The sequence below is a fragment of the Vombatus ursinus genome, unplaced genomic scaffold (genome assembly GCF_900497805.2).
Source record: "Vombatus ursinus unplaced genomic scaffold, bare-nosed wombat genome assembly UNPS02014775.1, whole genome shotgun sequence".
NCBI classification, from domain to species: domain Eukaryota; kingdom Metazoa; phylum Chordata; class Mammalia; order Diprotodontia; family Vombatidae; genus Vombatus; species Vombatus ursinus.
In genome coordinates, this window is record NW_020954553.1 from 10,036,339 (window position 1) to 10,063,855 (window position 27,517).

At 43.5% G+C, this 27,517-nt stretch overlaps 1 protein-coding gene across 11 annotated transcripts in view; it reads right to left on the reverse strand.

Annotated features, from left to right (window-relative positions):
- MACF1 (microtubule-actin crosslinking factor 1) overlaps positions 1-27,517 on the reverse strand; it is a 375,956-nt gene that overhangs the window by 24,350 nt on the left and 324,089 nt on the right. For all 11 annotated transcript variants that reach the window (XM_027864644.1, XM_027864643.1, XM_027864645.1 and 8 more), the window contains 24 exons: positions 27,304-27,411; positions 26,566-26,784; positions 25,668-25,871; positions 24,722-24,730; positions 23,478-23,709; positions 21,854-22,080; positions 20,374-20,496; positions 20,156-20,257; positions 19,240-19,341; positions 18,953-19,126; positions 18,712-18,867; positions 18,288-18,488; positions 16,253-16,381; positions 15,313-15,486; positions 13,585-13,740; positions 13,069-13,275; positions 12,856-12,975; positions 9,341-9,510; positions 7,369-7,528; positions 6,110-6,304; positions 5,339-5,467; positions 4,094-4,237; positions 3,183-3,371; positions 53-170 (listed from right to left, as the gene is read on the reverse strand). In XM_027864644.1, coding sequence (XP_027720445.1) covers positions 53-170; positions 3,183-3,371; positions 4,094-4,237; positions 5,339-5,467; positions 6,110-6,304; positions 7,369-7,528; positions 9,341-9,510; positions 12,856-12,975; positions 13,069-13,275; positions 13,585-13,740; positions 15,313-15,486; positions 16,253-16,381; positions 18,288-18,488; positions 18,712-18,867; positions 18,953-19,126; positions 19,240-19,341; positions 20,156-20,257; positions 20,374-20,496; positions 21,854-22,080; positions 23,478-23,709; positions 24,722-24,730; positions 25,668-25,871; positions 26,566-26,784; positions 27,304-27,411 — 3,748 coding nt within the window. The remainder of the gene's footprint in view (positions 1-52; positions 171-3,182; positions 3,372-4,093; positions 4,238-5,338; positions 5,468-6,109; positions 6,305-7,368; positions 7,529-9,340; positions 9,511-12,855; positions 12,976-13,068; positions 13,276-13,584; positions 13,741-15,312; positions 15,487-16,252; positions 16,382-18,287; positions 18,489-18,711; positions 18,868-18,952; positions 19,127-19,239; positions 19,342-20,155; positions 20,258-20,373; positions 20,497-21,853; positions 22,081-23,477; positions 23,710-24,721; positions 24,731-25,667; positions 25,872-26,565; positions 26,785-27,303; positions 27,412-27,517) is intronic.

The window sequence follows — 27,517 nt, forward strand, 5'->3', positions numbered from 1 at the left end:
AATAACAGGAAACAGCTCTTAACAATTTGGACAAAAGAAATTGGGAACATACGGTTACTGCGGGATTTTTCAATGAAAGGTGCATGAGTTGGTTCTATGGCCTTCCTCTTATACGTCTTTGTAACACGGTCTACATCAGGCTGTTTTCGAGTCATCTCTTCCATAAAGGCCTGTTAAGCACAAACAACAGGAAAATCCACTAACAATTATTTTCACAGGTTTAGATGGCACCCAGCTGTTTCTTGCTTACAAACATCAAGTTGACAGACATTAAAAGGGTTGGCTGGCTACATTAACCACAGCATAATCCAAAAGGGTGCAGCCTTGGTATTTTGTGTATATGACCACCACTAATGCATTTGATGCCAATAAACACATCATTGATCACTACAGGGAATGAGGTATAATGGATTGTGGTTGTACTTTGAGCCAGGAAGATCCAGGTTTGAATACTGAATCTGACACTTACCAGCCATGTGACCACGGGCAAATCACCGAAGACTACTCATCTGTAAAATGGGTATAATTGTGCATCACTTACCTCAAAAGGTTGTGAGGCTCAAATAACATAAAGGGCTTTGGACAACTAAAAGTACTAAATAATTGTTGGCAATGATGATGATAACATGGTAGAAGTAAACGAACAAAAGACATGGGTTCAAACCTCAAAAAAATGTATTTTTTATGGAGACAAGATGGTTCCAACAAAACTTTCCTCTGGACCCTTTGGTTTCAATCATATAACAAACATCTACAGAAAACCTACTGTGTGCAAAGCTGTATTCTAGACATTAAAGGTGATACTAAGATGACTGAGACATGGCCCATGCCCTGCAGGAGAAATCAGAATGAAGGATAAGATATGAACTCAAAGTAGAATGTGATAAGTGCCTAGGAGAGGTAAAAACACAATGGAAAGAGATCTAAGGATGAGAGCTCCCATATATAGCTTGGGGAGATGAGAAGGAGGAAAAGGGAATTATGGAAGGCTACCTGAAGGAGGGGCCTTTGAGGTGGGACATGAAGGGAAAAAAGGCCTTTCAACAAGAGGAGATGAACAAGAAGGGCACGTTAAGGTTGGTCAGCAATGAGTATGGAGAAGTAAAGAGAGGACACAGATAATATTAGGTCATAGGGTTTTAGAGTTAGAGAGGAACTCAGAGATCATTTAGCACAATCCTTTAATTTTACATATGGGAAAACTAATAGCCAGAGGGGGTAAAGAGACCTTCTCAAGGTGATACCACCATGGAGTGACAGAGTTGGGACTAGACCCCACAACTCCTGATTCAATGCTGTCTACATGATGTCATGCTAAGGAGCTGACCAGGCCCAGGGTAGGGGGAGGAAGGGAGAAGGGAGAAACACATACAGTGCTGAGGTCTGACTGTAGGCAGCTGTGGCCCCATTAACCAAAACAGAAAAGTTCATAGGAAGAACAGGTTTCCTGGGGGAAAGCCATGAATTTAAAACAACCCATGATGAAAAGACATAGGTAAACTGTGATTTGCACTGGAAACAGCAGCCATGAGCATAAATGATCTGTTTGTTCTAAGTAGTACAGGAGAAGCCATTAGAGATGTGCAGCTTAGAGAAGAAAAGTCTTGTGGAGGATTAGGTTTATGCTGTTTGATCCTAGGAGGCAGAACTAAAAGCCATGGGTGGGGTGTGCTGATGCAAAGCAAGGCCCTGGGGCTTCTTCCCTACCCACCCCTGTCCAGCCCTAGATGTTTTCAAGCAAAGGCGAGATGACACTTGTCAGACACACTGTTTAGGGGTTTCTAGTCAGGCACAAGTAGGGCTACATGACTTCTGAGGACCCTTCCAATTCTCAGATTCTGGATCCAATTGTGGAACGTGCCAGCAATACACCCAGATACCTAGGGATATAAACGTGGAGTGTAGATGACCAATGAGGGCAAAGAATGGAGAGGGAGAGGTTGAAGTTGAGTAAATAAATGAGAAGATACACACACACACACACACACACACACACACACACACACACACACACACTCTGGCATGGTAGAAAGAATATAAAGTTTGTAATGAAAAGATCTGGGTTGAGGCAGCTAGGTGGCACAGTGGATAGAGCACCGGCCCTGAAGTCCAGACGACCTGTGTTCAAATCTGGCCTCAGATCAAACACTTGACACTTACTAGGTGTGTGACCCTGGGCAAGTCAGTTAACCCCAACTGCCTTAAAAAAATAAAAAAAAACAATAAAAGTAAATTTTTTAAAAAATAAAAGATCTGGGTTTAAAGCCCAGCTTTGTGACTCACTTTCCATGTCACCTTGGGCAAATCACTTTACTTCTCAAAGTCTTTGACTGTAAAACTAAGGTGGAAGGAGTGTGTTAGACCTAGCCTCCATTGAGGTCACACACCCTGGGCAAGTCAGTTAACCCCAACTGCCTTAAAAAAAATAAAAAAAATAATAAAAGTAAATTTTTTAAAGAATAAAAGATCTGGGTTTAAAGCCCAGCTTTGTGACTCACTTTCTGTGTCACCTTGGGCAAATCACTTTACTTCTCAAAGTCTTTGACTGTAAAACTAGGGTGGAAGGAGTGTGTTAGACCACATAGCCTCCAATGAGGTCCTTTCCTGTTCTAAATCTATGGTCCTAAGAAAAGGAGAGAAAGGTCCTGAAGGAAAGAGGGAAGGAGAAAGGTCCTGGTAGAGGTGGAAAGGGACAGGATCCAGGCCCAAGAGCAGGAGTGTGACTTGGAGAGGAGGGCAAAGGAAGACAATTTTGATGAAAAGAGAAGTTTGGCCACATGCATTAGGGGAGGGGCCTGAGGACACTTATATCACATGGCCTCAATCTCTATAAAAAGCAAGGGGTAAGGTCTTCTGCTGAGAGTGAAGGAAGTGTGTATGTGTGTGTGGGGAGGGGGGGGGAGAACTGAGGAGAATGAAAGTTGCTTGGAATAGTTGCTGAGCAGTGGTGAGGGCCCAAGGAAAGTAAGACAGCATCAATCATTTGGCCTGGCCTTGTGTGCACACCTTCTAGGGGGCTTCACTAGGCTCACTCAGTGGTATTTCCAAGACATGCTTACCATGGGCAGAAGAGACGAGCTGCCAACGTTCTTGGCTACAAATAGTATCAGTTAATCACTCTCTGATCAAGCAAGCAAGGAAAAACCCTTCAGGAACGGAGAGGAGGTTAAGGACCCAGGTACCTGATGCTCAGAGATGAGGGATTTGACTCGGTCAATATTTTGCGGGGTTGGTTCTTGATCTCGCTGGATAAGGGTGGTCTCAGCCCACTGAATCCAAGCTAAAAGTTCTTCCAAGAGTTCAGCATTTGCGACGAGTTCTGAAAGGGCTGCTTCAAGACGTTGCTGGTGCTGTTTCGCCCAAGTCAGAACCTGGAGAAAGAACGAGAGAGACAGAGAGAAAGGGTGTGTGAGAAAGGCAGAGACAGAGAAAGAGGGAGAGAGAGAAAGGGAGAGAGAAAGAGTGAAAGACAGAGAGAATGTATGTGAAAGAGAGAAAGAATGGGGGAGAGATACAGAGAAAGAGCCAAAATAAGCCTTTATGTTCCAGATAGATCCCTGTGTGCTATGTCCTGAATTCTGCTGTGTCACAGGCAATTATTACCCCCACTTGACAGACAAAACAAGTGAGACCAGAAGCTGAGTGCCTTGCTCAAGGCCACAGAAATATGGACAGAAGCAGGGCCAGAAATACAGTCTGCTGCCTTCTCCTTTAGTGCTTTTTCTTGTATTCCATGATGTCTTTGCTCAGGAAGAGGAAGAAAATGCAAACGATATGCTGTTTGCTAGTAAGAAAGAATAACTATATAAATACACTGGCAACATCACCTGTGAGTCTCCTCACAGAGATGAATAAGACTCGCTTTAATACAAGAGCACTAATTACCTGTCTTTTTTCCTTCACAGATCGGAGCATATTATTATGAGAATGGGGGTGATGGCTAACAATGCAAGCAACATTCATTCAGTTCCTGTGGAAATACCCATGAAAATAAGCAAGAGATTGCAAGAGCATCTCGTCCAGAGCTTTCTCTCCTCCTCAGAAGTTCCTTCCGTTTGGGGACAGTAATTCCTTTCTGAGAACAGGGGCTCACCTCTTCGAACCGTGCCCGGATAATGGTGATCCAGTGCTTGATGGTGGTGACACAGTCTGGGTGGCACACTGCCAGGATGACTTCTCCCATCGCCACAGCCGCATTCACATCCACTCTCTTTTCCTCCACCTTCTTCATGAATTCCTGAACAAATATTTCAAAACATGAATTAAGGAATGTATTCTCTTGGTGTCAGCTAACAGCCACGGGGGTTACATTTAGAGGGAAAAAAAGACAATGAAAAACTTGCAGTCAGTTTTCTTCCACTTTCATAGTTATTCAGAAACCCTGTCTTCTCTGTAGTTGTCTCCTTGTTTGCCCAGATCCATAAAATGCAGAGATGGAGGGGACACTGGGGTTACTTACACAGAAGAGGGGTTTGTCTCTGAGGTGGTGAATGAGGTCTGGGAGTCACCACAGGGGGCACTAGAGGCCCATCTTAGTTACGCCAATTTAATTATCCCTTTTTCCACCTTTTAAAACATTTATTTTTAGATTTCTAAAACTTAAAACCTTTGGTAAAGAGTAGTTTCAGGCACAAATAATACAACAGTGAAGTACAGAATGTGGCAACCTCCAAGAAAAAAACCCAAAACCACAGGATCCAGCAATGCTTAAAATATATATATGGACAACATAAAATAACGGGAAAAATCAAAGTGAGAACGAACAGTTGGCCTCCTCCTTAGGGCACACCAGCTTAAAATACTTGGCATCACACGATGTCCTTCAGTCTAGTTAGCAGGTCCTGTGGGACCAGAAGAGGCAAATAACTTAGAAAGGATAGGACCCCGCATTAGGGGAAACAATTAGCCTCACTCTTTGCAAAGGGCAACAAGGAGTTATCAAAAAGAAAAAGAAACTGCTTGTTTAGAGATAGTTCAGGAAGGCTGAATCTTTAAGGTGATACAAAGGCCAGTCATTTCCTGCAGAAGAGTCAACTCTCATTCTTTTTTTTTTTTTTTTTTCAAATTTTTAGGCAATTGGGGTTAAGTGACTTGCCCAGGGTCACACATATAGTAAGTGTCAAGTGTTTGGTCTGAGGCTGGATTTGAACTCAGGTCCTCCTGACTTCAGGGCCGGTTCTCTAGCCACTGCGCCACCTAGCTGCCCCCCAACTCTCATTCTTACTAGACAAGTTTGGGATGAGCCAAACTGGGACTCTTCCATTTCATATGATGCTTCTGAGTAAAGAGCCTTCAGGTCAGGGTGCAGGGTGATGAGCCCTTCCCCAGAGTGCCTCACCTTGTGTACATCAATGAGGGACTGTAAGGCTTCTGTGTCATCAGGAAGCGCTCCCCGAAAACGGAGGGTCTGCTCAGCTTCAGAAAGCCACTCCAACAGCATGTGGACTGCATTTCGAAATTCTTCTGCCTAGGGAGACCAAAGGCAGATGAATGAATGAGACTCACCACAACTCAAGAGTCTGTGAGTCTACTCAGAGTCTACAGCAGGAGAAGGAACCCGGGCCTACTACTATTTTTTTAAACTATCCTGGGCTTATCCTGTGTAGTACTGAGAGGAAGCATGGTTCAGCGGAAAGAGTGTTAGAGTTGGAATGAGAGATCCTGGGTTCAAATTCTGGCTTTGGAAACACACTATCTGTGTGACTGTGGGCAAGTCATTTCACCTTTTTTTTTTTTTTAAAGGCAATTGTGGTTAAGTGACTTGCCCAAGGTCACACAGCTAGTATGTGGCAGGTGTTTGGTCTGAGGCCAGATTTGAACTCAGGTCCTCCTGACTCCAGGGCCAGTGCACCATCCACCGCGCCACCTAGCTGCCGCTCCCCTTTGTTGATGATCCTATGATCAGTCACCTTTTCCTTTGGGGACCCTCTAACACTAATGACCGAACTCCAGGCCTGCAGCGTTGATCTATTTCTCTAATTCAGAGAAGGGGGAATGCCTGACGAGAACATTCAAAATGGGACCTTCTGACTTCTGTCCTGCTCTGAAGCAGGGGATGAGCCTGCCATGTCCGTGCCCACACCCAGAGATGTGGGCACTCTCCTCACACCTGCTTCAGGGCATGCTCCAGCCTGGTCTGCTTGGACACAGAGAGCTTGCATACAGTGTCCCAGCGGGTGCTGAGCTCCTGAAGCTGTACGCGCACCCACGTGGTGTCATCTCGGCTGTTCTCAATCAGTTCGCGCCCAGACCGCTTCAGGACCTGTACAGTCCCAGTGCGCTTTCCCAGCTCCTTCTGGAAAACCTGCAAAGGGAAAAAGGCACCTTCACGTCACTGGGAGCCTGGAAGCACACACAAGTCATAAGGATCACTGACTGGGGTCCCTGAAGATTCCGGTGTTCAGAATCTAAGGTCAACATGCAACTTCTGACAGGCTAATTAAGTTCAACTAAAGGCTAGAGAGACAAAGATAAAAAGATCCCAGTTCCTACCCTCAGTGAGCTTACATTTTTACTGCAAGAACCCCTGGAGAGGATATAATATGTATGCAGTAAACCCTAAGTATACACAAAGTCACTTCATGAGGGAGAGAATACTAACAGCTGGGAGGATCAATCAGGGAAGGCCTCATGTAGGAGGGAGCAGCTGGGCAGTGCTCTGAAGGAAGCTTGGACCCTAGGAGTGTATTCTAGTCACTGGGAATGGCTTCTGAAAGAATATGGAGTATCAATGAATACATTTTAAAAACAGCTTTCTAAGACAGAAACGTTGTTTCCTTTACTGAGAAAAAAATTCCTATCCTCCTGGAAGTTGCTGGAGATGGGATTCCTTTAAGTGCCTCAATCCTCTGAGTTCATAGATCCAGTATTGGGGATCATTTTGTGACTCAGTCTATGAAGTTAGCCAAAAGGCTACAGAGATAGGGCATAAAGTGGATTCTCAAAGTGAAGTTTACACAGCCATAAATCCTAAACAGTACAAGCAAAGAACTAGTTTAGACAAATCTTCTGTGACTAATCCAGAATGGCAGCAGAGGTTCAAGTCAGTACATAAAAACACCAACAAAGAAAAGAGAAACTTAGCTGTTATCTCCTCAGCATAATCACAGCACTTAGAAAAACCTGCCTCACTGAAATTGAGGATGGGTGTGGCACCACCACCACCACCCAAGGTTTAGGGAAAAGGGCCTAGGCCTAGTCGTGTGGCTGACAACAGCCCACAGAGGAGAATCAGAGCATCCTATCTACCTGAACAGGGCTAAGCTGTCCTGGTTGCAGATAAGGAAGGTGGGTAAGACAGAGGCAGGGAAAAACCAGAGTGAAGATAATGGCGCAACCTTTCAAGCAGCACGGGCTACTTCCTCCTACCTTATGAGCATCCATGAGGTTCATGACCAGGTCGAGATCCCCATGGACAGGCTGGTCTTCAGCCAGCTGTGGCTCCACCTTGTACAACCAGTCAACCAAAGCCTGCAGTGCATCCATGAACTGGCCAGAGAAGAGGAGGGCCTCTTCTAGCTTATGCTGCCTACAAAGTGTACATCAGAGCTTCAGAATAGCAAAAGTCATTTTTGGAATTAATTCTGAAAAGGTATAATTCTTTTTTTTAAATTTTATTTTTATTTTCAGTTCTAAATTTTCTCCCTCCCTCCACTTGTTGGGAAGGCAAGAAGTATGATACATATGAAGTCATGCAAAACTTATTTCTGCCTCAGTGATGTTAAAAAAAAAAAAAAGAGCAAGAAAAATAAAGAAAAAAAAAGCTTTAATCTGCACTCTGAGATCATCAGTTTCCTGTCTGGAGATAGACAGCATTTGACATCATGAGTACTTTGGAATTGTGGCAGATCACGTATATGTCAGAGTTACTAAGTCTTGAAAGGGAATAGTTCTTGGGAAACAGTTCTAGACAACCACTTATCTGGAAAGCCGAGAAATACTGGAATGTGTAAACAAGAGATGTATCGCTATTTTTAATAAAAGGGATTGGAATCTCCACTAAAGTATTCTTCCTGTGCCTTCATGGCAGCATGGGGGTGGACCTGGCTTCTCAAAGGCTATGCCAGGAGTGCAGGCTGAAACAGGTCCTGTCAAGCTGTCAAGGCTTTGAGCATGGATCTGGCAATGAACTGGAGAGTTAACATCTGAGGACTGGCCTAGGTCAGCTGAGAAAACCTCGCCTTCAGAAAGGCGGATACAAGATGAATTTTATTTGCTATAACAGCTCAAAAAGTCATCTGCTAATGTATGGAGAGGTTGTATTCTACACTGGTAGAGGAAAAAACACATCAACAATTTCACATATCTGGGAAGTAAGATCTAAGATAGCTTAATTGCAGCTCTAGCCAAACATACCCATAAAAACATTAAATTTGAATTAGTTACTTTTTACAACTCCTATTTTCTGTAATAATGGGACAGGAATGGAGAGTAGAACTATTATTTCATTGATGCAGGGAATTCCCAGAAGATGAATCTCTTTCTAGCCATGTAGACTGGCATCTTTTCTACAACCTATAGGTTTAAGAGTGTTGCTTAGAGTACTGGTAGCAAACTCAAATAGAAATAGGGGCCGCTAAACCATACATAAAGATTCCTGTGTGCCACATGTTGACTAAGAAAATCATTAGTATCTAGGTTCTATTTTTATTTATTTTGTTAAATATTTCACAATTAAATTTTTAATGGTTTAGGCTTCCCTTAGGAGGGTTATGCTGTGTGTTTGACATCTCTGGCCCAGGGTCACACAACCAGTCAGTGTCAGATGGGAGACTCGTACCCAGATTTTCTTGGCTCTTAGGCCAGCTCTCTCTCCACTCCATGTCACACAGCCCTGTAATAATGCCAGCAGCTACATGTACTCCCAACTTCCTTTAAAGTGCTGGGGGAGGGGCAGCTAGGTGGTGCAGCGGATAGCGCACCGGCCCTGCAGAGAGGACCTGAGTTCAAATCCAGCCTCAGACACATAATGTTCACAAGCTGTGTGACTCTGGGCAAGTCACTTCACCCCAATTGCCTAACCAAAAAAAAAAAAAAATTGAGTATAAAGTGCTGGGGGAAAGAAAGTTTAACTTCAAATTAGAGAGAATCAAATCTAATTTTGTTGTGACTATTTTATAACACCCTTTGAGATAACTGGATTCCTTCTCGGGTTATCACAAATTCATGACAGAGTTACAAGCCTAAGACACCAGGCTTATCTAGACCTTAATGAAGACCAGCAATGTGTTGGGTGCTACAGAGAGTAAAGAGATAGGCCCTAAAGCGAGGTTAGGGCTACTTTCTTTGAAAGTCAATGTTACACACAGACCTAGAAGGCCCACGTCTTCACTCAGCTCACCTTTCCACAGACTTGCCGCACACAGTGTCCCATTTGTCTCTAACTTCCCCTAGGCAGTTGTCAAGTTTCTGAGCATCATCAGGAAGCGAGGTCTTTTCTTTCAGGGCTCGGCCAGTCCGAATGGTAGTATCATACACAGGCTGTTTGCCACCGAGTGTTTTCTGAAATTCCTGTGGTTCCAAACAGAAAAGGAAAAGCCTATTTTAGATCAGATACATTTCTGGCTTAGACAAAGAGAGACATGGACGGTTTTCTGGCCACATAAATGGATGAACCATGAAGACGACAGTGCCTTTTGTTGACTTTGGAGTAACAGAGCTTTTCAAAGCTGCTCACAGCAGTCCAAAGGATGGAACAGAAAAGTCACAACAGCAAGGTCAATGAAGACAGCATGGAAAGGCAGAATGCTCAGGGCAAAAGCTGGTCTCACAGTACTGAAGTTAAAAATGTACCTCTCTCCTGATTAGCTATCAGTGAACTACAAAACCACAGTGCAGGCTATTGTGACTATTAGTCACAAGCACACCAGTAGGCAATTTTGCTGACCTATTCCTCAGGAGTGAATGGGAGGAGGGGACGTTGTCTGGGGACTGGTTGGGAAGCATCTGTCATGTCAAGACAAAATCTACCCCTTAAATAAAGACTTTTAAAATTTGCTATCTATAGGCTTTTGTTGTTTAGAGTAGCACAAGATGTCTACCTAAGATTAACTCATATGTACTGGTGATTTACTCCTTGAAATCATAGAATCATTTGCCCTAACATAGCTAAACACATTCCTGACAAAGAGTCATACAGATTCTACTTAAAAACTTTTATTGATAGGCTGTTCGCTACCTTATGAGTCAGCCCATTCTACTTTAGGGGAGTACTAAATTGAGTGCCAGGCCTGGAGTCAGAATAACCTGAGTTCAAATCCAGCCTCAGATATTTACTAGCTAAGTGACCTTAGGCATGTTTCTTATCCTTCTCTGCCTCAGTTTCCTCATCTGTAAAATAGGGATAATATTGGCATCTACCTTCCAGGGTTGTCGTGAGGATCAAATGAGACATCTATAAAATGCCTTGCAAACCTTAAAGTGCTCTATAAACGCTAATGATTATCACTACCATAATCCTTCTAGGTCACTCTTAGTGTTAAGAAGTTGTAATGCAAAGTTTGCCCCTGTGACTGCCTTTTCTTTGGTACTCCTTTTGCTGCCAGCTGGTGTCCAGTAAAGCAACTCTCATCATGCCACACCACTGCCTGTAAACATGCCCCCTGCCTTTCACCAGTTCTTTCAATCAATCCTGGAATGGCCTGGTTTCCAGCCCCCTTGCCACCCTGGGGACTTTTCTCCACACACACTTCAGCTGGCCAATGTCTCTTCTAAACCGTGGTGCTCAGAACGAAATCTGACATTCCAGATGTGGTCTGACCTGGGCAGGAGGATTCCTGTTCTGGAAATGAAATGAGATTTCCGTTCCTAGGGCCTCACGCCACATGAGGTCTTTATTTTGGCTGCCACGCCACAGTGCTGGCTCTTGCTGGAGCTGCACTGCAGTTCACTAAGCTTGGCAGGTATTTTACACAAAATATTGTCTTGTCAGGCTTCCCCACCATGAGTTTTATGACTTACAATGGTCCCTACTGGACTCCACCTGACTTGATTTGGGCTACTGCCAGTGCGCTAGCTATCCTGCCTAGCTTTAGGTCATCTACAAACCCAGTAAGTGCACACCATCTCTGTTTTCCTCTAAGTCACCATAAAGCATGTTGGACAGAACATGGCCAAGGACAGATCCCTGGGTCTTTCACTAAAGACCACCTTCCAAACTAATGGACCCAGTAATCCTCACCTGGATTCCAGTCACTCCATCAGTTCAAAATGTACCTAAGTAAATTAAAACATAGAGCTCCACATGACTCACAGACAACATGAGACACTGTCACCTACCTGGCTGAAACTGGAGAGTATCCCACCATCTACCACCAAGGAACCCTCTCATCCAAGACACAACACCTAGCAGCAGACTGATGTCTGGTAGAAGCTGTTCTTGCTAAAGTCATATTGAACTGACACTTAGGGCAATGTAAGATGTTTAAGGGATTTCAGAGAACTTGGATTCCCAAGATAGAAAGAGTCTGAGAAGTAGGTGGTCTAACCTACCATGGACAGAAAACCCCCTTCTAGCCTTCTCATTAAGGCATCATCAGGGCTCCACATGCAGACCCTGAATGAGAGAGAACATTCTCTCCTGAGATAGTCCATGCCATAGATGGACAGCTTTCATTGTTAGGAGATGGTTATCGAACTTATAAGTCTGTTCCTCTGTAACCTTTCTTTTCCCTCTTGAGCCAAGTGAATAAAATCTAACCAAATCTTCTTGCCTCTTGTGGTTTTCTTTTCCCTGGGCCTATATATATGTTAGGGTCTCAAACCCTTCAACTGCCCTGGTTGGCCTCCTCTGGAGGCACTTCAGTTTATTACTATTCTCCTTAAAATGTGGCCCCAGGGGACAGCTAGGTGGTGTGGTGGATAGAGCTCTGGCTTTGGAGTCAGGAGGTCCTGAGTTCAAATCCAGCCTCAAACACTTGACACTTACTAGTTGTGTGATCCTGGGCAAGTCACTTAACCCCCACTGCCTCACTAAAGAGCAAAAAAAATGGCCCTAGAAATGGAAGCAGTTCTTCTGATGTGCTGTGCCTGGGATGGTATACACAGTGGAACTACACCCTCACTCAATAGGGACACTATACTTCTCATAATGGGAGTTTTAAAATCTCATAACCTTTTTATGGCTACTACACCATGTTGTTGGCTTGCAGCCCACTAAACTCTTAAGATCTTTTTCATATGAAACAGTCTTGAGGCTAGATAGTGATTTTGTGAGAGAGTGGGAAGGAACATGATGACACACCTCTGGTTGGGGTGGGTTTAGACCAAATGAGGGTTAATTTCCAGCATCCCACATCTCTCTAGATTTTGCAAAGTAAATTAAATTTCTTTTCTTATTTTTATTTACATATTTTAAAGTTCTGTTACATCATAACTATTTCCCCAATCTATTTTCTTTTTTTGGCTAGGTAATGGGGTTAAGTGACTTGCCCAGGGTCACACAGCTAGTAAGTGTCATGTGTCTGAGGCCGGATTTGAACTCAGGTCCTCCTGAATCCAGGGCCGGTGCTCTATCCACTGTGCCACCTAGCTGTACCCCCAATCTATTTTCCACCAACACCAAACCTTTCCTTGTAAGAGAAAAAAGTTAGGAAAAATCAACAAACAAAACAAGTGTGTCTGATAGTATATGCACAATAATGCACTTTTCGTGTTCTCCATCTCTACCAAGATGAGGGATTACTGAGGGACTCAGACTGGCTATGGAATAAAGCTGAAGTCTGGCTCCCTTTACTTATGTTTTCACTCACCAGCTGTCTGTTTCCCTTCAAAAAGAGTCAGACTATTTCTTGCCAGGCCAGGATCTCTGTAGGTTTTTATAGTAGTGATCAACCTGTGGTCAATTAACTGCCTTACCTTGTGCCTGGACAGCTGAAGCTTAATTTTGTCTGGATCATTGGATATCTCCAGCTCTGAGTCCAGGTGATTCTCTGCATCTTCTAGCCAGTCTATCAGCTTTTTCCAAGCTTCATGGAACTGGAATCATATGATAAAAACATTGGGATGCTAGAGTATGCGGTCTGCTCCTAAGAGAATGGTTTATAACATGCCTCAGTGACAGTTTCTCACCTGTTTAGCTCGTTTTCTGGCATCATCCAAAGATCGACCCCTCTCGACAGACCGCTGGACCACCTTTTCCCATCGAGACTGAACACTAACCAGTAAGTTCTTGATCAGGACAACATCCTGCTTCTGACTGAGAAACTTCAACTGATTTCCAGTCTGATCCAGCTCAATGATGTGGTCCCGGTGAGCATTCACTTCATTGGCAAAGACCTAAAAAAGAATGTTGCCCTTGCATTCTCTAAAGACAAAGAGTACTGGACCTGGGACTCTGAAAACAGACCAAGTTTCACCCCCATCACGGACTTGCCACGTAACCTCAGGTGAGTTTCTGACTTGCTATCTAAGGCCTAGGCCTATACTGTTCTACCTCATTGGGTTTTTAAAGACTGTAAAGTACCAAATAATTGTGAGCTGTTACTGTATTACTCTAAAGAAAAGACAGACTAACCATTGACACATACAGAACTATGATCACGAGTCTCTTTCATTCCCACCTTTACAAAGGAGGATAACTGGTACCTTGTGCTCATCAATTTGTGAGAGGATGGTATTTAGGATAAGGCTGGGTGGAGGCGCGATGTTCAAACTTTGCTCTGCTAGCGTTAGCCAGTTGATAAACTCCTGCAGGGAATTCTGGAAATCTGTTGCCAGGTTGAGCACTTCTTCCAGCTTTGACTGAATTTTAATGACACAAAGAGAAAGGACCAAGTTTACGGACTATGGATTCACAGATAAAAACTTCATTGTATACCAGATGAAATGACCTCTAAAAGGGGAACCTCATTAAGACAACCACGGAACATGACTTGTTTGACAAGAAGGGTGCATTTCAATGCTAGGGGCTGAAAGTGGAACAAAGGCAAAAGAAGTTTGCATTCAATTAGCATCTAGGGAAGGAAAGAATAAATGGAAAGGAATGGATGCTCTGGAAATAACAGCTGCAGGATCTGTGAACTGGCTTGGGTAAAACTTCCATTTCCTTCAGTTTATTCTTCACATTGTCAAATTCAGGAGGCTACATTCACTGATCTATTAGAATTTGCGTGAATCCTCATGTTGGGAAAATGTGCTACAAAAAAAGGTCAGTGTACTCTTAAGCAGTCAATGTAATAAAAGCAGCCAAGAAGTTATTAGCAGTTCTAGGTAAAAATCTGGCAACAATAGAAATGAGTATTCCTGTTCCTTAAAACTCAAGGTCCTACTATTTGGGTCATAAAGACTTGAAATACAAATGCAAAGGAAAACGACCTAACTGGGACAAGATACACTCCAATTTCCATAAGGTATGCCGAGGACAGATCCTTAAATATGCCTTAAATACTCATTTGTGGGCCTTCATCCTCATAATCTACAGTTACCTTTTCTACTTTCTGCCCACCTGCCACACCTCATATTCAGGCAACATTATAGTAACAGGTAGGTAAAAAGTATAACTGCTTTTGGTACTTATTCTGAAAAAAGGATCTGATCTGATTATTAAAAATTGGTTGGCTCCTAATCATTTCTCCTTTGTTTTGCTCTTCTGAAAAGAAATCCCTTACTTTTCTCAGTTATGTGACTAAGAACATGTCTCCTGATTTTTGAAAATGTCTCTGGAAATTGCCCATAGGTTATGAATAAAACTGGCTGCATGGAATGTCAATAACATGTTTTTTTTGTTTTCTGTTTTTTTGGCTAGGCAATTAAGTGACTTGCCCAGGGTCACACAGTTAGTAAGTGTTGTGTGTCTGAGGTTGGATTTGAACTCAGGTCCTCCTGATTCCAGAGCTGGTGCTCTAACCACTGCGCCACCTAGCTGCCCAATAATCATGTTTTTTAAAAGCCACTGGTCTTCCCTTCAAGTTAAGAGTTAAAAGTTGGTTACTAAAAACAGTTACAAAATGAATCACCACCTTAGTGATTCCAGGAAAAGAACGAACACAGTATGTCGAGAGTGAATCTAAACCACCTTTCTGGCCAAAAAGCCCTCATTAAAGGGCCCCTCTACGTCTCATGCTAGGCACTGCAGATACGAAGACAAAATGAAGGGAGCACATGGAGGACAGGAGATAAGCCTGTAGACAGAATTTGAGAAGTGAGAGATCCCAAACATCTGAGGGAATCACCACTCCAATCACCGATGTAGCCAATGGAGATAAGCATAGACTGCAAACAAATGCAGTAGGAGAACAGGCTCCTCCTGGCTGAGGCTGAGCCATCTTTCTAAGCCCGTCTGTCCCCTGGTGATGGCGCTCACTGCACGAGTACCTTTCTTTCCTCCATCTTGCTGCTGACCACGTGCCATTTCTGTTCTAAGAGTGCTACGCTCTGCTCGGTTTTTGAGCCAGATCCAGAGTCATCCCGGCTTAGAAGGATCAGCCTCCCTTTGTCCAGCAGCTGGTTATATGTCTCCTCCCGAGCCTTCAGCTGGTCATAGAGCTCCTATGTGCAATTTAAAGAGGTAGCAAAAATATCCGTAAGGCACATTTCAAGGGGATTTCAGTTCAATGAAACTCACGCATACTCACACACACTCATTCCCGCACAGGGGCATGCTCACACATGTCATAATAAACCCCAGGAAAGAGCCTGGGAAGGTATGAAAGAGTGAAGAGTCTGTCTCTTGCATCAGAAATTCAGCAGTTAAACTGCAGGGCTATGGAAGGCCTATCTGGGAACATTCTAGCTCCTCTGAACTCAGCAGAGATAAAGGAGAAAAAAAAATGTATTTTAGAACCAGATGTGGGGAGTGGGGGGAAGACCATAGGGATAGTTTATGTCACTATCAACATAGGATTTGTCCCTTTAATCTTACATGGATTTATCTGAGACCCTTTTCCTGAAAAACTGCCATATTAGGATTTCTCAAAATCTGTACTAAGTATTGAGCACATCTCCATCTTACTGTTAGAGGCAGAGAGTATAGATCACTGTACTCTCTCATTGTTTCATTACCAATAAATAAAGTTGTCTAAGTCCTACTGATAAATATAAGAATATGAGCAGATCACTGATATTTTTTACCTGCCAAACTTCTCCAAGAAATACTGGGACACAACACAAACTGATAAAAGCTCTGGATAAGTGCTCATCTGCAATTTTGTATTAAATTACCCTCACCAAAAATACACATCAAGGAGTAGCTCTAATGACATATAGGCTTCTGGCTTTAGAAAGGAGTTTTGTGCTCCGATTCATGGGCTCTTACCATGTGGGCACTGAGCTGTTCTCGTGCTGTCTCAGGAAGTCCTCCTGTGGGCTTGGAGGAAGAAAGCTGGCTTTCCATCCTAGTCAGTCCCAAGAGAAAATCTTCAATTTCACTGTGGAAACCCTGGGCCTATTTGAAAAAAGCCAGATTGTGAACTGGGGACATTAGCAATTATTAACCTTCGGTTTGAACTTTAATTTTCTAAATTACTGTATATAGAATCCAACTCCAAGGAAAAGTGATTCTGACAATTACAGAGTCATCCCATGACCGAGCTAGGATCCAGCCTGGACCAAGGATTGACTAAAAAAACATTTCCATCCTCTACAGCAAGAGGTACTACACAAGAGGTACAGCAAGTACAGGGGGCCTCCTAACAACATAACTCATTATTTTACAGATTCAGATATTTCAAGGATGAAATTACCAAAACAATTCCATCAAGTCAAGTCTGATACCACAGAGCTGGTCGGCAAGAGTAGCTCCAGCAAATCACAAACTGCTCCTTTCATGGGAAGAAGAAGAGACAGTCTGATGCACTAGATTTCCAGTTAAAGGATAATGGTTCAAACCCTGGCCCTGCTCATTAATATCTGCGTCATGGGACCCAGGGTAAAAACACTTCACTTTTCCCCTCTCTCTGCAAAATGAAAGGACTCTATTAGACGATCTGCAAGGTATCTTCTTCAAGGCTCCATGTGCCATGTCTAAGATGTCACAGAAAATACGAAGAACAATCCTGGTGCTACCTTATGGAAGCGAATATCTGTAGTCTTAGTTTACCTGATCATTTGGGAAGCAGCATGGTACAGTGGACAGAGACATGGTGTCAAAGTCAGAAGCCCTGGGTTCCAGTCCTGCCACACACCTCCTCACTGGGGAGCCCTTAGCACAGTCACTAACACTCTCAGTGCCTATAAGGCAACTCTCTAAGCCTACACACTGCAGAGCAGGCACCCATCTGTATTGGCAGAGGGGATTTCTTCACTGAGAGTTCCCTATAGCAATTACATTACAGATTCATTTCAACCAAAATAACACAGGGTTATGAGTGTATGCATGATTATATATAACTATCACTTAAAAAAAACTATTTTGTTTAATTGCTTATGGGGTAAACCCATATCAATGACTGGTTTTGTTTGGGTAATTTTTAATGCAAAATCAATGAATAAAAACATGACTATATGGTTCACCCTAATAGCACAGATGCTTCTACCATTTGGAACTGTGCCTTCATCTGTCAGGTCTCGGTTACCAATTACACTGCTATTCTGATTCATAAATGCCATCACTTTTAATCAGATGATGTGATTTAATAAGGATCTATGTAAAATCTCACACTAGGAGAATTCAAAGAACCTATGTGAGAAGTGTAAGGTGCGGTAGGGCATGTCAGGCCGCAGCAGCAGCAACTGCTGTCACATGAGAAAGGCCTCAGGAGAAGTAATTCACGTGATAGGAAGCTGCATTAAAAGAAGCACAATGTCCAGGTGAGGGAGGTGAGACGCTGCCACCTCCGCCCTCACTTTCTGCCCAGGTCAAACCACCTTCAGTGGCGCACTATGTTCTGTTCTGGGTGCTGCATTTTTTGGGAAAGACTCTGATGAGCTGAAGAATATCCCGGCAAGACCAACCAGGATGGGAAAGGGTCCTGAGATCATGCCACACAAGAAGCAGATGGAGAACCTAGCAGTGCTTATTCTTAAAGGGCAATGCATGACTATCTTCAAGTATCCGAGGTGCTGTTGCAGAGAAAAAAGAGGAGGCTTGTTCTGCTTAAGCCTGGAAGGCAGAAATAAGGAGCAACAGGTGGAGGTTTTAAAGCAGCAAATTTAAACTTGATATAAGGAAAAGGATTATTAACAGTTAGTGCTAGCCAAATAGAATGTACTGTCTCAGGAGGTGGTGGGAAGCTCCTGCCTGGAGGTCTTCAAACAAAGGCTGGACTCCAATGACCTCCAAGGGCCTCTTCAATGCTGAGCTTTAGTGATTTTGTAAGTGTATACAACCCCCCAGAGCTAACACAGCCTACCTGCTGGAGAGTCGACTGCAGCTGCTGTTCTCGCTCCTCTGTCTTCTGCAGCACCGACTCCCAGCACTGGTTCATTGTTTCCAGGCGGTTCCGTAAGCTGCTCGCATCATCATCGCCAGCACTGGATTCAAGAAGCTCATTGCCAGCTTTGTTGACTGTTTCAACTGTGGCTTGGTGAGCCAACACATCGTTTTTTAGAACCTAAAGATTAATGAACATGTTAATTTCTCTTGCAGGTTTAATCAATTCAAATGTATGCATTCTGAGAGAGGGAGAGAGGGAGAAAGAGAGAGAGAGAGGAGAGGAGAGGAGAGGAGGGAGGGAGAGAGGGAGAGAGAGAGAGAGAGTAACAGAGAGAGGCAGAAAAAGAGAGTTTTGAATTTCAAACCAAAAGGTTCAGAGGGAGAGAAAATCAATGACTTACATGATGTTTTGCAAGCTCAACCTCAATGACCTTGGGGTCTCCATTGATTGGCCTCTGTGCATCTAATAGCTCTTCTGTGTGAGTCAGCCAGCTCATCAGCTCCTCCAATGCGTGCTGGAACTGACCAAGAGCTAGCAGAGCCCCTTCGAGCTTGTGCTGGTTGAGAAAAGAAAGGTGAATTAGGAAAGTGGAAACCCCAAGGAGTAGGGTGTGTGTGTGCTTCTGGTAATGTCCAACATACCTGCCTGTGGGCGATTTTCTCACCCAGGTTCTCCCACAGGTGCTTTAGTTCTGTCAGTGGTTCTCGGATAATGTCTCTGTCAGTTTCATCAGTAGCTTTTTTCAACATCAGTTCACCCTGGTGATTTAACTTCTCCATCTCAATCTGCTGTTGGTAAACTTCCATTTTAAACTCCTAACAAACACAAAACCCTTAACATTAGTGTGGCAGGATGACGAGGGCTTTCAAAGATCACTCCTGCCCCCAAGCACACAATTAGCCCTCCCAGCCATGCTCAAGCAACAAACCTTCATCTCATTCAGTTGATCTTTCACAGTGTTGAGGTCAGTGCCGACAGGAGGCATGTTGCAAAGTTTAATCACAGTGTTATCTAGCCAGTCAAACATGGTCTAAAATCAAACACAATTAGAAAAATCAGACTATGGAAACCGAAGGAAAAGTGGGTGGCCCCCATGCAGGTAAATAGAGGCAAATCCAATCCTCTTGTGAAGTTCATTCTTAGATTAAAAAACAGTGGCCTTTATTCCAGCAATAGAGGATTAGAAAGTGAGCTCATGAAGGTATAAAATTTAAAGAACTATATCCTGGCCTGGTTAATTTTAGATAAAAATTTGGCATTATGATGCAAAGGTTAATACTGAATACTTGTCACTTGAGAGACTACTATTAGTAGGAGGCTGATAGGAGGAGGCTGGCTATAAAAACTCAGGATAAAACAGAGCTCTTTCAATCCCATCTGTAGTGCTGCAAATCAAGACAGCCCACTTTCTTTTGATCTCCCTGGCCCACTGGTGGAGTTCCTGGACAAATTTAATTTAATAGCCAAAACAGGTCACTGGAAAAAACACACACATGAGAGTCAAAATTGCCCTCTTGCCTCTTGTTGGCTATCTTGGAGAAATCAATCTCTCTGGTTCAGTCCCCTTATCAGTCCAATGAAGGGCTAGAGCAGATGACCTCAAAGGTTCTTCTTCCCCACCCTAAAGGCCTACAAGTCTAAATGCAAAGATTAACAGACATGTCAGGAGACTTGTACCATGCCACGTATATCTCACGATTTCCCTAGTTGCTAATGAGCAGACCAAAGTTACACCGATGGAAATCATCAGTCCTGAGAGTGACTGGGCACGTGGCCATCTGATAAAAGTGATTCGTTTTCCATGTGTCCCCCTCTCTTAGTTCAGTCTTCCATTAGCCTCTCACCTGAAGGGTGTCCTGATACTGCACGGCAGCCTGCATGGCTTCCTCCAGCTTTTCTAGCCTCTCTCTCCAGGTTTTGTTTAAGTTCTCCCAGGCATTGTTCAGCTTTAAGGAAAAAAAAAAAATTAGGGCCCCGAGTAATGCAACCTGCCATGCTTCCTTGCTAGCCCAAGGGCAGGAGCTCCATCTTCTGCAGGATTCCAGCCAATACGTCTTCATACCTCATCGATGCTCTTCTTCACCTCTGGCTTCTCTGTTTCTCCACAGGCAAAGATCAAGTCTGCTCCGAGGATCCGGATAAACTCAAGCTCTTCATGCAGACCATCTGTCTCCTCTTTGATAGTCTGTCAGCAAATGGATACAGGATGAGTCAGAACAGAAAGGAAGGACACAACTCTTAAGCTCTCTAAATGCAATTCACATCCTTGAGAGCAGAGCTGCCAGTGATGTTCTACAGATGTCTTTTGGTTTTTCTTATATTTTGTTTCTTAAGGATTGAGGCTCTCCAGACCTTTTTTTTAAAAAAATGAACATAGAGTAGACTGGGGAGGCTACACTGGGTTTTCAGGACTTTATGATGACCCCTTCTCTTCCTCTAGCATTTGATGAGCACCTATGACTTACAAAGGCTGCTAACAAGGCATTCTAAAAGGACACAAAAGTAGAGGATAGTGCCTGGCTTCAAAGGACTTACAGATAATGTGCAGATTGTAGAAATGACAATGGAGTCACCTGTTTGTTTTTGAGGAATATACTTGGAAGGCTTAATTTAGTTTGATGGAAATATCCACTGCATCAGAAAAGAAGTGATTGATTTTTTTCTTAAAAGAAGAAATAGCATTGGGCTTAGACTTATAAGAGCCAGGTTCAAGTTCCAGTTCTATCATTTAACTAGCTGATCCCAGACAAGATCTTTTCCTCTGAGCCTCAGCTTTTTTATCTGCAAAATGGAGCTACTATTACCCCTTGGATTCCCTACCTCTCAGAATTATTATTGAGAATCAAATGAGAGAATACACGCAAAGAGCTACAGAAATGTGAGCTCGTATTATTATGGAGTCTATATTTAGTTGGAGATCCAGCACACACACCCCTCCCTCCCCCTATACACACCCCCAAACTCATGAAAAATCCCAAAGAATCTTCCAACAAGTCTAAGTCACAGCAAAGGCTGGGGAATGAGTGACCATCTGTGGAGCATGGGAACAGACGGGGAAGCCTCCTGGAGGAGGCAGGTTGTGAGAGAGGCCATGACTGGCAGAGGGTGGAGGAAGGAGTTACATGTGGGAAAAGGGGAAAAATTAAAGAATATGCTATGCCACCAGAGGGAGGTTATCTAAAACCTGGTGTGGACAGAGTAGAGCTAATGGGAAGGGGAATTCTGGAGAGAAATTTAAATGGGTATTGAGTTTGGTAAATTCTAAATATGAGATGTGAATGAGGCAATATCCAGAGTACAAATATCTTATCATTAAAGAGGATTTTTTCAGGAGAAAATAAAACAGAGCAGAAAGAGAACAAGGAAGAGCTGAGTTCAAGTCCCATCTCTAACACTTCCAAGCTCTGTGACTATAGTCAAATTAAACAACCTAGCTGATCCTCAATTTCTTCATCTGTAAAATGGGATAACAATACCTATAGTACTTAGCTCAAAAGGATCTTACAGCAGAAAGATCAAACATCACTATTGTCTGTGCTCACCTCAGCAGCCTCCACTTGCTGTTTAATGATAGACGGGTCAATTCCTGGGCTCTCCAGATCATGAACAATATCCTGGGTATCTTTTATGGTGGTCAGGAGGGCTGCCATGTCATACCAGAACTTCTCTGCCAACTCAAGGACATCAAGGAACTTGATTTCCCGCTCTTCAGCTCGGGCTTTGATATCTTCCCAGAAAAATACCATCTGATCTAGTTTGTCCTGGATTTCTGATGTAGGAAAAGAAGATAATGAATAGACACTCCATGTATGTGGTTGCTTGGTCCCATTAGAAATTCCATTTAAGTCCTCACATATCACAAAAGAGTTGATAAGGGCTGATATTTCTACAGTGCTTTAAGATCCACAAGGTGCCTCACTGTGTCCATATCAGACATTCTGCTGACTCTCCTCTGGGCCTCTCCACTGGCTGTCCCCTGTGCCTGTCACCCTCTTCACTTCTGCCTCTCAAAATCCCTAGCTCTCTTCAGGGATCAGTTCAAGGACCACCTCCTATATGAGGCCTTTCCTGATCTATCCCAGGTTTTAGTATTCTACCTCTCAGTCAAAAATGACTTTGCATTTACTCTGTATATAGTACATAATTATTTATCTGCATGTATATTGTTTTCTCCCCAGGAGAATGTAAGCATCATGAGGGCAGGGACAGTTTTACTTCTTAGCACCCTCAGAGCCAAGCACAAAGCTTAGCTCATAGGAAATGCTGTGAAATGTGAACTGCCACACTCCTGGGGAACCTAACCTACAGACAGCTGCCAGCTGATGAATGAACCACATATTTAAATGAGTCCTAGTAAAGAGAGCACAATGCCAATGCTTCACTGGAGAGGCCATCCTCAGTAGTACTGGGTGACATCATCTCTCTCCTCTCCCTTGTGGACTGAGCTCCCCAGAGTTGGAGCTGCTGCTTCTGCTGTAGGACAGGGGCAGCGGGAGTGGGGACGGACACGAGGTTCCCACATCTGCGACCAGGGTTGCAGGGGACTGAGGACAGTCTCTATACTCCCTGAGACTATCTTAGAGTGAGGGTAGTGGGGTTTCTGCTGCTGCTACCAGGTAGGTATGGGATGAAGGCAATCTTTGATTCTATTGCCAGGAATATCTTGGGGGAAAGGAGACAGAATGAAACCATAATATGCCCCTGGCAAACTATGGCCTTCTTGGTGTGGCGATGGCTCAAACAGAACAAGGACTCCCTGCTACTACGGTCTATTTAAAGGTATAGTTCATACTTGAACTGGTCTGGTTCAAAAGTACATCAATACTATAGCTCAGCAACATTGTGGACTAAACTACCTAGAGGACCTTCTTATGGAGGAAACTTCTACTATTGATTAGCTATTTGACCTTGGGCAAGTCATGATTAGTTTTGAGGATGGACTGGGAACCTAACCTGCTATGCATTAAATTGTTTCTAGAAACTATATTCTGAGTTCCAGACAACTGATTTCAAAGCATTTTTGCGATATAGCCCATTTTAAGGTTGAAGACTAAGTTGGAAGTTAACACTTTGCATTCAACAAAATATAAATATGGTGGGAAATAAGAGATAATCGTTAGTTAAGAATTAGTTAAATGGCCTCATAAAAGAAAGAGATTCAAACACCTTTTGCTGCTAGATCCTTGTCAGCTCCCTGGGACCGGCCAATTAGCTCTTCGCCCCGGCGTTTCAAAGCTTCAAAGGATGGCTGCAGCTTCTCCAGCTCCATGGCTGCACCCTTGTTTTCACTGAGACATTCTCGGATCTTGTCCACTTCTGCTGGGATCAGTGGTGGTATACGCAGGCGGGAAGAGAGATTTTCCAGGGTTTCCAGCATGGGCTCCATTTTATCATGGAACTAAACAAACATATATTGAGTAGGTAGTGCTATTCTCTCTCTCTCTCAGGCACTCATTTCTCCTACATATTTTCAGGGAGTAACAGCAATGTCTAAAGCTATCTGTTGCCTGTGGGGCTAGGTGTAGACCCTATTCACTATTTGGGTTACCAGTGGCCCAGCTCCATCTGTCCTTCAGGACACAGGATGCTGATACCTGTCTTAAAGAAGTACAATTCCTTGTGAATTGTTTTTTGGACCTTATAGAAATGGAATTCTTAAAGGTAGTCCAAGGAGTGAATTAGGAGTTAGCTTAGTTCATCACCGTTCTAGATAACCTCAGGGCACTCTCATGGTTTTCCTACACCTAATCATGCAACAAGAAAGAGATGAGACTATGAAACGGATAGGAATCAGTGGATCCACAATGCAGATGATGGCTGCATGCATAACTTAAATATCCACAGGTCAGAAACCCTGTCAGAAGTGTGTAAATCTCAACATGCTAGAAGATTGGAGATTAAAAACAAAAACCCTCACATGCAAAGTAATAATTTTGTGTGTGTCTAGACAGAGAAGGAAACAAATGGGTGACTGGGGAGGTGGAAATGATAAGCACTTCGTCAACCTTAAAGTGGTATAGTGACATGTCTAATTATTGTTACCAATGCCAAGTTCATTCATCTAGACTATTCCAATGAGTCTAAAGATCCTCTCCATAGGGACTTGGCAACCTTAAGGTTCTCAATCAATATAATGGATCTTATTTTATGACAACATCCAGGGTCCCTGGCAGGAGGCTACAACAGAACTTTCTGAGAGGGAAATGGTTTCCCACCCCTCCACGCCTCTAAATGGCCCCCCCACCCCCAAGCCCAACTCTACTGTTCGAGTCACATAGTGCTTTGTACTGCCCATTCTCTGTAAAAGGGGAAAAAAAACCCAAATTTTCCCTGGATATCCCCTTCTCAAGGTAACTAATTATCTCTATTTTCTCTATTAAGTAAATCACCTAAGGGAGTGGGAACCTTACCTCTGAAATCTGTAATGGAGGGCGCAGTCAACACAACAATGAAATGTGACGATGTGGGGGAGACAGGAGGCAGGCAGCAACAACACACAGTAACACATTCCACAATGTGAGTGAGAGATGGAACGGAAGGTGGGGGAAAAACTTGAGTAAGTACAAATACCAACCAAGAGAATTGACTAAACACAGGAATAAAATGCCCAGACATGACAAAAATATCACTAACAGTCATTATATTAGTTGAAAAGTATGGAGTTACATGCTTTAAACTCAAGTCTCCATGGGGCACATGCTTTCTGACCTCTCCTACTCTGGATTCCCCTCTCCACCCTCACACTACCATCCTAGTCTTGTAGGTTCCTGCTTCTGTCAGAACAGAACAGCTGAGGACAGTCCTTGACAAAAAGATTCATATGCTCCCATTCTAGAACCAGATTCAACATACTCTCCAGGAATCTGGCCTTGCCTGAGACACTGCCTTTGAAGGTTTACAAACTGAGTCTTATATAGTCATACCCTGCTAAAGAGGCAGGATGGTGTTCTGATATGGAGGCAGACAAACTGGGTTCAAACCCTAACCCTGTTACTCATCACCTCTAGGACCCTGAAAAGAATCTCTGAACCTTCTGGGTCTAAGTTTCCCTGTCTGTACAATCAAAGAGCTGAACTAGGTCTGACTCCAAATCCTATGGGATGTCATCAAGAGAACCACTAATACCCATCACAAAACCCTGACATCGTAAAACACTGTCCCATGCAAAGTACATCAAGAGCTGTTGAACAGAACACAGATATTCCAAGACTTTCTGGTCTTTTTACATCTGTAATCAGTACACTGGGCTTGACATTTCTGTACCTCGCCTCCAGGGCAGAGCTGTTTAAGCCACTGCTTGCTTATTTATAGTCAAATAAAGCCACAGGTTCTCCCAGGCCCAGGAAAGTCACATACCTGAGCAGACTGCGAGATAGCCTCATCCAGCGCCAGTGCGCGCCGGCGCACCTCCTCCTTGATTCTGGCATAGGTTGCCTCTGCTGTCTGGTACTTCTCTTGCACCATTTCACCTTCATCAGGGTTCAGCTCCTTCAGCTGTGGGCCAATCTTCAGTAACTTATCAATGTGAGGCTTGTGCTCAGCAATGGATTCCCTCAGTTGCTATGCCAGAGAACAGAACTAGCTGATTGAGACTGAAATGGTCTGAGTATTTTCACTGCAGGCTTCTTACTGGTGTACTCTGAGCAGGCCCTACACATCCTAAGATTCCAGGGAACTTCACATTCCAGGGGATGTAAAAGCTGATTCAGCTCGGGTTCCCTCTCATTCTTTCCTCTTTCCATTGTCCCCTGGACCCATATTCCACGCAAACCACGCTGAAAGGGGATGGAGACACAAACTATACCCGCAGCTAACTTGCGCAGGTTAAACCCTTCAGCTCATGGTGAAGCAGGGATTTAGGTGCTGGCCAGTCAGAGGGGAGGCCAAGTGAAAAGCAAATGAGCATGAATGGGTTCTGGCATTCTTAGAAAAGACAGGGCATTGTCTTGGACAAGGCTTTCTCACTCAGCTGAGTCACCCCATCCCTTCTTCAGGTGGCTTTCCCCTAGATTCTCCCCCGTCCCTGATGCCTTATGCTCTAATTAAACTCGGCTCTCATGTGAAGGATGTTGGTGGCACAAAGATTGTTTTTGGCAAAGCTGTTCATACAAATCTAAACTTCCTAGGTTATTTTTATGGATGAGGCATTAAGATGACTAAGATTATCACTTCGTAGCTACTTAAAACAGACCGAGGAGTTCATTTTCAGTGACAGAAATTCAAAAACAAACTCTTAACTTGCCAGCCTTCTTACCCTCATTTCCTCCTGTTGCTGCTTGAGCTGTTCATGATCAATGGCAGGTGGAGGTAACTGTGCTATCAGGGCCTGTGTTTCCTCGATCCATGGGCTGAGCTCCTCATGTGTTTCCCAAAACTGGTTCACCAAAACCTGGGCACGCTCCAGGCAGGCATAGCGCTCTGAATTGAGCTGGCTAATGGCCTCATATTGCTGGACCAAAGACTCTGTTTTCTCCTATCATTGAGAAAAAGTAAGGTGATATTAAATGCCATCACAACTCTGGTTTGAAAATCTAAGATCAACATGGCACTACTAATTTTGCAGGTTTGTCATGAGGCAAAAAGTACTTTGCAAACTCTAATGCACTATTAAAAAACATCATTATCATCATCAGAACTGCTTCATTTGTTAGCTTCTGTGAACAAGATATAGGCCTGGAAAGGTTAGCTCTGTTGGTTAGAAAGCAACAGAACTACTGGGGACAAGGTAGTGAATACCTTCCCTTCTATGGGCCAGCTAGCTTTATACACAGAGAGGTGTAGTCTATGGCCAGACTCACAACTTGGTCAGTGATTCCACAAGTGTGTGCTATGGGAGATGAGAATCAGAGGAGGGTATATATGGATAGTGTGAGATTTAAGAAAATAAGAAAAGCAAGAATGTATCTTTAAAAGTACTGTTTCATAGGGGGTACTTCTAATCTTCCAAAAGCCAGGCCCTCTGAATATACTTGTGTATAAGGAAATAACTTACTTGTAATACTGCTTTCTGCTCTTCCCCACATGTTCCAAAAATATCACTACGTTGACTAAAAAGCTCATCCATAGAATCTTTGTGCCGAATAATATCAATGGAGAAAGCCTTTGAAAAGGAAAATTCCGTTTAGCAAAGAAATAAGGGCAGACAAGCTTTCCATGAGGTGGGGCAACATAGTAGAAAGAATACTTTATTTCTAGTCAGATTACAT